We start from the raw sequence: 10,135 nt of genomic DNA, 5'->3' as shown, positions 1-10,135 counted from the left end.
GCGAATAAATGCACGCAAAGACGGAGAAAACGATTGTTCTTCTTCGATGTAACCGGAAGTGCCTTCTCGTAAGTCATTAACTATTTATTACAAATTTACTCAAATTTATTCATTTCCGATACAACGAATTTCAAACTGCAACAAAAGAGGGAAAATGAAGAAAAACAAATTATACAGAGACAAATACTTATTTATATATTAAATATAAAAAAAGACAAAATCTTCAATGAAAATGAGAAAAAGTAATTAATTTTAAATATTAGTTTCCAAAAAGTTGAGAAATAATTGTAAGTAAACTTAAAAAAATATTCTACCGAAGATAATTGTTAATGGAAGATAAAGTCAATTGAATTTCCTATTTTACCGACAGTGCAATATATTTTACCGATCTACTCGATCATATGTACAATTGTTTCGGTCATTTTCGGTCAAGATCGCGATTAATCGCGCTACTATGATGACAGTTTCGAAGAAAGGAACACGCGTAAGACGCGTAAGCAGTATGCACTTGATACTTCAGTTACTATACACAAGATTGTTCACAATGAATCGATAATCAATAATAGAATCACTTGAACAGTGTAATTTTCATTTTTCTCGTAATATATCGTATTGTTTTCATTCATTGTTACGCGCCAAAAATCAACGTTCTAACAAAATTGCTATAGCACGCAAAAAGAAACAACATTCGGTATCCTTTTTTTTTCATTTCGATAATGTTATTTCTTTCACGCATGAACAATGCATTTATTTATGTTGCGATACATGTCACAAAAAACTGCAAAGCCAAATGAGTTAGACGTGACCTCGATTTCAAGGCTATAATTATCAATAATAATACATGATTGACGATACGTTTATAATTAAAGAACTTATTCTCTTATCTTATTTTGGCACATTGTATTCCATAACGATATCTTCCCTTTGTTCTAAAACACTTTTTTAAAGTATACTTTCTTCGTTCAATTGAAGCTATCTGAATGAATAAATTCTTATGAATATATCCTTAAAACAAATTGACAGATATTTTGTACAATCTATTAAGTATTATAGTATTATGAATCCTTGAACATGGAACGTACTATGTCTCATGATTCTGAATTCGACGATGCTCTTGGAGTACCTGATTTGGATTTAACGATTAATGAAAATGGAGAAACTATCAATATCTTAATCAATGAAGAGAATATCGACGAGAGAGGTAATTAGATTACATTGGACGAATATAACTAATAGTAGATAAATTATTATACATATATATATACATTCTTTCTTTTTTTTCTATTTTCTATTTAGAATGTACCGGTGTAATACCATTTTCTGCCATACACAATATTCCTATAAAATTGAAGAAACAATGTAAAGATATTTTTATACCTTGCGAGGAAATTTATGTTAGAATTGTAGATAATGAACGTAGTGTAACTACGCATCCTTTAAATCCAAATTTATATACTATAGAATTTAAACACGGTCCGTTTTCTTGGACAATTAAAAAGAGATACAAGCATATTCAAAATTTGCATAATCAATTGAAAATTTATAGAACGAGTTTAAATATACCTTTTCCAACTAAAGGACACAAAGAAAGAAGAAGCAGTTTAAAATCCTTAGCGTATTCAGGAGAGAAAAAGAAAAACAGAGGTGCTTTACCGAGGTATACATTGAAATACACAAATATATTAATGCGCTCTCTATACAAAATCTATTCTATAGGTTTCCAAATAAACCAGATGTTTTAGTGCCTTATGAACAATTAAATCATAGAATGAAAGCTTTGGAAAATTATTTGGGAAATCTAGTTAAAATAGATATCTATAAACAACATCCTGAAACGGTACATATAAAATATTATAACATCTATCGCAAAGAAAATAATTCTTATATTTATTATTTCTAGATCAACTTTATGGGATTATCGTATCTGTCGTTTATAGCTGATTTAGGAATGAAAGGTAAAGAAGGAATAGTCCTGAAACGTACTGGTTCAGGAGCTAGAACTAGATGTAATTTCTGTGGTTTACTGGAAGGCATGTTTTGTGTTAGATGCAATTATTTTTGTGCTTCCATCTGTAGTAAATGGCATAGTCGACATCTGCTTGTTAAAGATACCTTCATAGCATATATGGATCCTAAAGACAACAATTTAAAATCTGTTATTTTAATGGATAATGCTTTTGGTATTAGTTTTGGAATGTATACAACAGGATTACGAAATGGAATACAAATAATAAATCAAAGTAGACACGTTGTCTTCAAATGCTGGACACGTAGACAAGCTAAAGAATGGATTGAATTTATTCAACATGTTATTAATACGGAAGGTAAAGATTTTATACAAATGAATCCACATAATTCCTTTGCTCCGTATCGTTCTCCTATACCAGCAACTTGGTTCGTGGACGGATGCAGTTATATGTCAGCTGTAGCCGATGCATTAGAAAATGCCAGAGAAGAAATTTTTATTGCCGATTGGTGGCTCTCACCAGAAATTTTCATGAAGCGTCCTGCAACCAATGGGGATTATTGGAGACTTGATATAATTTTACAAAGGAAAGCAGTAAGTATAAAATCTATAACCAAATGATCTAATTGCCCAAAAAATACTTTGCATCATAGATTATGTTTGATGCAGCAAAAGATTGTTGTTAAGAAGAAGTACACTATAAGGAGTATAAATACATTAAAAATTAAATACATAAATATCTATCTCTTCTAGATAGAAGGTGTTAAAGTATTCATAATGATATACAAAGAAGTGGAAGTTGCACTGGGAATAAATAGTTTCTATAGTAAACAACGACTTGTAGAAAAATGTCCTGAAAACATAAAAGTTTTAAGGCATCCAGATCACGCAAGAGTTGGAGTTTTCCTTTGGGCGCATCACGAGAAAATTGTAGTTGTTGATCAAAGTATTGCATTTCTCGGCGGCATTGATTTATGTTACGGAAGATGGGACAACAATGAACATAGACTAACCGATTTGGGTAAATTCCAAAGTTTTTTTAAAAATATAACAAACATGGAATAATTAAATATATATTATGAATGCACAGGATCGGTTCAACATTCCAGTATATACATTCCATCCAAAGGAAAAACAGTAAACACAAGTAGTAAACGAGTAACGCAATGTAACATTCGAAGTCACGTATTACTCCCGTTAGCAATAGCAACTAACACGATAGCTATGGCAACTACGAGAGCTTTACCAGTATTGTATGTCCTATACTAGAAAATTAGTGCTAAATATAAATTGATTAAATAAATATCAAATGTTAATGTTAATTCTGACTTTATAGACCAATGGTAACTAGCAATAAGACATTAAAAGAAGAATATTTACCGCAATTGAATGCGGGTGAACTACTCATGATACCACCATCACAAGAATTAGATACTATGAAGTGCAATACTCCAGAACCGCAAAGGAAAAATTTATTTGACATGGCTATAACAAAAGTTGGAAGAGTCAAAGATAATATAAAAATAAAACGAAAAGAACTTATAAACATGGTGTATAGCCCACATGAAGAAACTGAGATCGAATATGATGAAGTTGATAATGAGATTATGCTAACACCTTTTAGAGATAAGGAAGGAATGATGTATAAAAGCACAGATATATATGACATTTCTGATACGAGCAAAATGTGGCTTGGAAAAGATTATACAAATTTTATCGTAAAAGACTTCAATGACTTGGAAAAACCATATCAAGATTTAGTTGATAGAAGTACAACCCCTAGAATGCCCTGGCACGATGTAGGGGTTCTAATGCAAGGAGGAGCAGCTAGGGACATTGCGAGACATTTTATTCAACGTTGGAATGCTATTAAAATAGAGAAAGCAAAGTTAAACGCTGCCTATCCATTTCTACTGCCAAAATCTTATAAAGATTATAGAAGTCATGCTTCGTTTATTCCACAAAAATATATACAAAATGTTAAATGTCAAGTATTACGATCAGTTAGTTCATGGTCTGCTGGCTTCCTGGATTCCGATATGCAAGAAGCTAGTATACAAGAAGCATATATTCAAGCAATAAATAAGGCTGAAAGATATATATACATAGAAAATCAATTTTTTATAACTCTTGCAACAACAGAAATAAGCAATGTGAAGAATCGTATAGGAGAAACTCTATTGAAAAGAATTTTACAAGCGCACAGGGAAGGGGCTATTTTTCGAGTATTCGTTGTTATGCCTTTGCTACCAGGATTCGAAGGTGAAGTTGGTGGTCCAAGCGGAACGGCTCTACGTGCTATAACGCATTGGAATTACGCTTCTATATCGAGAGGTAAAGATGCTATTCTAAACCAACTAATGGAAGCAGGTATATCAGATCCTAGCGAATACATCACATTCCATGGACTAAGAACTCATGCTATGCTCAATGGTACTTTGGTGACCGAACTCATTTACGTTCACAGTAAGCTAATGATTGTAGATGATAAAACAGTAATTTGTGGTTCTGCTAACATAAATGATAGAAGCATGATAGCTACTAGAGATAGTGAAATTGCTGTCATTATTCATGTGAGTTTATTTTTTGTTTTATTTTTTTCTCTCTATGTCTAGCATCATAGATATGCATATAAATAAACAAATAAAATAAACTTTTATTTCTCGTTAATAGGATTTAGAATTCGATGAAGGGAGAATGAACGACATAGCTTTTCCATGTGGAAAATTTGCTGGATCCTTCAGAAAGCAACTATTCCGTGAACACTTAGGATTGTTGAAAAGTAACGAAGACATCAATCTAACTGATATAATTAAAAAATCTTTCTATAAAGATATATGGTGTACGAGAAGCAGTAACAATACCAAAATATATGAAGAAGTTTTTCATTGCATTCCTACTAACAAAGTTGGTAATTTTGCTACTTTAAAACAATATCAAGATGAAGCCTCTTTCAGTTCTACAGATCCGATTTTAGCTCAAGAAATGGTAGAAAATATTAAGGTTTATCATTTTTTCTATTTCTAACTTTATATCTTATGTTAAACGTGTATCTAATATAAACTTAACATTACGATTATTATCTTAGGGTCATTTGGTAGACATGCCACTAAATTTCTTGTGCGATGAAGATTTAAAACCTGCAGCTGGTACAGTTGAAGGAATAATGCCAACAGCTTTATGGACCTAACATTTAAATGAAATACTCAAAAAAGAATATTTACATGGCTAATACTTTAAACGGTTGGTTATAACCGTCTGGTCATGCTTGTGAGCCATACTTGCTTGCACTAATTTTAGACTAAATTTTATCTAGCAAGTTTTAACAAACAAAATCTTTAGAAAATTTTACTAGCACAGAGCACAGTTAATTTATTTGTTATTAATATATTTATTACAAAAAAAGAAAAAAGAGAAGACGATTGCTATAAAATGAAGGATACTTAGCTTACATTCCAATATATCTACCTCTTTTAATTATATAAATACTGTTATAATGTGAATCCTTTTGATTGAAGCATATTATCCATCGATGAACTGATGATTCTAAGTATCATATTTATACAAACACATTTTTATATAAACAAATTATTACTGTTTGTTATATATTATAATAATATAATAAGCAATAATACAATAAGCGTGTATATTTATGACTCTAATATATATTATTTTGTTTCCAAAACTATTCAACAAAATTAAGAAATTCAATAATTGCATTACATCTATTACCTTGGCAGCATTTGCGTTGTTTTACGATGATATTATACGCCATTATTATTACATCGCAAGTAATATCTATTTTCAATCAATTAATAGAATAAAAATGAACATCGAAAGAGATCACTTATTTACATTCTTAAGAATTACTTAATAAAAAGCAATAAAAGTGACAGATAAAAAATATATGTAGTATATTCGGCTACTTTTCGATAAATTATAGATAATTATAATTTATTTCTTACCTCTCTCGTATAGTATGTTTTCTCGATATAACTTTTAAAGATTAAAATAATGTAGAACATTTTTTCTAATTTATTAGTCATTTTAAATTTGAAATTTTTGTATTTGGCGCCAATATGGACACAGGGTAGCCAATAGTTAAAAAATAATTATGAAGCGCTATCTTGGGAGTTTGAAATTTACGATTATAAAGTTGTACAACCTGTTCTTTTAGCGATAGCATCGTGTTGCTCCACGTGTTTTTTTATATTTTTAATAACATATATATTAAAAAATAACGCACGTTTTGTTTGATCGTGCGATGTTTTATTGTTGTGATTTTTGTATATTTGAAAAAATTATTAAGTGATTTCAAAATGGTGCTGTATAATTTTAAGAAGATTGCGGTTGTCCCAACTGCAAAGGTTAAGATCACTTTAATTTATAAAATTATTAATAGAATTAAATCTTTTATTTTGAGATATTTAAACTTTGATTTCTTCTTTTATAGGACTTTATTGATATAATTTTATCAAAAACACAACGTAAAACTCCAACAGTTATTCATAAAAATTATAAGATCACAAGAATACGTGCATTCTATACACGTAAAGTTAAATTCACTCAACAGAATTTTCATGACAGATTATCACAAATAATTCAAGATTTTCCTAAGCTCGATGATGTCCATCCATTTTATGCCGACTTAATGAATATCTTGTATGATAAGGATCATTACAAATTAGCTCTTGGACAAATCAATACTGCTCGCCACTTGATAGATAAGTAAGTATATTATCTCAACATAATTAATAGTTATAATTAGTAGTCAATTTGTAATTATATGAACTCTTTACTATGTACTTATTATTGTTATAGCGTTGCAAAAGATTATGTTCGTTTGTTGAAATATGGTGATTCGTTGTATCGATGCAAACAATTAAAGAAAGCCGCATTAGGTCGTATGGCCACTATTATGAAGAGGCAAGCTTCCAATTTGACATATCTTGAACAAGTTCGACAACATTTAGCTAGGTTGCCAAGTATAGATCCTTATACGCGCACAATTATTATTTGTGGATTTCCAAACGTTGGTAAAAGTAGTTTTATCAATAAAGTGAGTTGACTTTTGTTCTTAGACAAAAATGATATCTCTGAGCACATTGTCCAGTTAACTTTGAATTGTTTTCGTATTTAGATTACGCGTGCCGATGTAGATGTTCAACCGTACGCATTTACAACTAAATCGCTATACGTGGGCCATACGGATTACAAATACTTACGTTGGCAAGTGATAGACACACCTGGTATATTGGATCATCCGTTAGAGCAGAGAAATGTAATAGAAATGCAAGCAGTTACGGCTCTTGCTCATTTGCGCGCAGCTGTGCTTTATTTTTTTGATATATCCGAACAATGTGGACATTCGTTGGAAGAACAGGTGAATAATATTTCATTCTCTCGAGAAATTTCTTGCTTTACCTTTTGCGAAACTAATATTTTCTTTTATTTCTTCAGGCTAAATTATTTGAATCTATCAAGCCTTTGTTTGCCAATAAGCCATTGTTAATCGTAATGAACAAAGTTGATGTGACACGTTTGGATGAACTTCCTAATGAAAAACGCGAGATCTTGAAACCATTAGAAGCGGATACAAATGTGCCAATATTAGAAATGAGTACCTTAACAGATTTTGGTGTTATAGATGTAAAAAACCAAGCGTGTGACCGTTTACTGGCTTTCAGAGTCGATCAAAAGATCAAAACTAAGAAGGTACGTTCATAAATAAAGTTTCTACTTTTGTAATATTCACATACACAAATTTTTAACGTACTGATTATTGCATATCACAGGTTGAAGGTATATTAAATCGATTACATGTTGCTCAACCAGTACCAAGGGATCAAAAAATTCGAGCACCATGTATTCCAGAAAGTGTTTTGCTTAAGAAACAAGCTATAGCCAATAAAATGGAACGACAACGAAAATTGGAAAGAGAAATAGAGGAAGAGATGGGTGATGATTATGTACTTGATTTAAAGAAGAATTATGACATAGAAGGAGATCAGAAATATGATATTATACCAGAAATCTGGGAAGGGCATAACATAGCAGATTACATTGATCCAGAAATATTCGAGGTTAGTGTAAATTAACGCACTGTTGTAGATTCATATTCTTCGTGCATTATTATTTATATGTTTCGATGAAAAATTTCAGAAATTAAATGAATTAGAACGGGAAGAACAGTTAAAAGAAGAATCTGGTATGTACGATTACAAATTACCAGAATTGACGGAAACTATGCAGGAGATCGTAGCATTAGCTAAAAAGATTCGTGAGAAGAAGATAATTATGAAGGAGGAAGCTAGAATACAAAAGGCATCTACGAAACCTGTTATGCCACGAACAGCTGCAGCTAAAGTACGAGGAAGATCGGTCTCCAAATTGAAAGAACAGATGGAAGATCTTGGTATTGATATGGAAGATACTGAAAATGTAACTACACATTTCAACTTCTTAATAATTGTAACAAATGTACTACTTAACAATTATTAACAACATTAATATTGTGGTTTTATAAAGGCACACTTTACAAAAAAGAGGAGTAGATCTAGATCACGTTCAATGACAGCCAATAAGAGAATACGAACGGAATCAGTATCGCGGTCACGAGCGCGTAGTGAAATGGGCGTTAGAGATCCTGAAGTGAGTAGAAATAAAAAATATATAAATATATATTTGAAAAAAAACCCGAGTATTAACGGATATAATTCGTGAAATTGTTTTTTTAATAGATGCAAACCAAGCTAAAGAACATAGCACACAAGGCATTGAAGAAGAAGGTCGCAAAGAAAGGTCTCAAGGGAGAAGCGGACAGATTTATTGGCACAAAAATGCCCAGACATTTGTTCTCTGGCAAAAGAGGAGTTGGTAAGACCGATAGGAGGTAAACAAATTCATCCTGAAATTTTAACTATTGTTTTGTCTAAAGAAATTAACGAATATGGTTTTCCAATTATATATTTCATAATAGAATTAAATGAATTGTTAAAAATATGCTTGCGCATATTGTAATAAAAATAAAGATAAGATTTCTTTTTTTTTTTTAAATTTTTGTTCTTTAGAATTTCTTCAGAATTTTTCATTTTTATCTATCCAATTATATATTATTCCATAATGAGCTCACCAATTTGCATTTGCCACTAACTACATGATTAATTAAACATTTTTGTTATATTATCAAGACATTGGAAAAGATATGTTTGATATATTAGCGTTTATATAAATCACGGAAAGTCTAGTGAACAACAGTAACATACACGCATAATCATAGATAATACCTTTTGCTCGCAATTTATTGAAACATTTAATGTAAAATTCTAAAAGACGAACAAGAATGGTTAGTTGCATAATGCGAAGGTAACCTTCGAACTCGAGCAGATGAAACGTCGTTACGCCCAAGGAAAGTTTATTGCTGTCGTGTCGTGATAACCCCGAAGTGCTGCTCTCCAGAGATTTTAACTTTATTCATGGAATCTATAGTCCTTAACGTTGACACTAATATCAACGTTCGAGAGTATTGTGCAATTCAAAAGTCAAAGTGTATGTGAATAAATAATCGGAACAGTATTTACACATACACGTACACGTATATATGTATATGTACAATGCGTATGTATATACATATATAAAGCTATTCATAATTTTACATGTACAACATATTTTATCTAACACACAGGGTAGCTATAGAAGAAGCATATTTTCTTTTTCATTATAACATAGGAAGTGTCGACCTTATATAAATAATGATACGCAGATCATTAGAAATAAAAAGAAAAATAGAATGACGAGCAAAAAGGGAAAATGCAACAATAAAAAAAAATTGTCCGCTTTTTTATTGAAAATTCATCGATCAGCATATACTTAAGATTTTTCTATTAATTAGAATAGTAATAATTTATGTAAATGTTCGTACTCTCTTATATTTTATTACGAATAAATGAAGGGGAGAATGGAGGGTAATAACAGAGTAACAATGAGGAATTTCTGTGTTCATTGTGCGTAGTAGGAAGATATAAATATGTATATATTTTTAATACAAAAATCGGACGAATAAATCAAATATATAATTGGAGAGTTTTAGGAAAAAAGGATGCTTATTTTTTTTCAATTGTAATTGTTTTTTTACATTATCTGTTTGTAATGAAGTCGTGTATTTTTTTC

At 30.7% G+C, this 10,135-nt stretch overlaps 2 protein-coding genes across 2 annotated transcripts; both read left to right on the top strand.

Annotated features, from left to right (window-relative positions):
* Window positions 1-464: 464 nt before the first annotated feature.
* LOC106787677 (phospholipase D2) lies at window positions 465-5,523 on the top strand. Its single transcript, XM_014750246.1, has 10 exons — window positions 465-691; window positions 1,024-1,201; window positions 1,297-1,657; window positions 1,717-1,837; window positions 1,901-2,560; window positions 2,720-2,987; window positions 3,057-3,219; window positions 3,303-4,539; window positions 4,640-4,969; window positions 5,055-5,523. The coding sequence occupies exons 2-10, from the start codon at window positions 1,072-1,074 to the stop codon at window positions 5,154-5,156; spliced, it is 3,372 nt and encodes a 1,123-aa protein (XP_014605732.1). The 5' UTR covers window positions 465-691; window positions 1,024-1,071; the 3' UTR covers window positions 5,157-5,523.
* A 616-nt stretch (window positions 5,524-6,139) lies between these two features.
* On the top strand, window positions 6,140-9,941 carry LOC106787673 (nucleolar GTP-binding protein 1). The gene is made up of 9 exons (XM_014750242.1): window positions 6,140-6,333; window positions 6,420-6,694; window positions 6,788-7,025; window positions 7,107-7,349; window positions 7,427-7,681; window positions 7,762-8,049; window positions 8,129-8,407; window positions 8,495-8,617; window positions 8,707-9,941. The coding sequence occupies exons 1-9, from the start codon at window positions 6,286-6,288 to the stop codon at window positions 8,860-8,862; spliced, it is 1,905 nt and encodes a 634-aa protein (XP_014605728.1). The 5' UTR covers window positions 6,140-6,285; the 3' UTR covers window positions 8,863-9,941.
* The last annotated feature ends 194 nt before the right edge of the window (window positions 9,942-10,135 follow it).

The sequence above is a fragment of the Polistes canadensis genome, unplaced genomic scaffold (assembly GCF_001313835.1).
Source record: "Polistes canadensis isolate GaletaPanama2010 unplaced genomic scaffold, ASM131383v1 scaffold_109, whole genome shotgun sequence".
Classification (NCBI taxonomy): domain Eukaryota; kingdom Metazoa; phylum Arthropoda; class Insecta; order Hymenoptera; family Vespidae; genus Polistes; species Polistes canadensis.
This window is presented reverse-complemented; position numbering and strand designations above follow the sequence as displayed.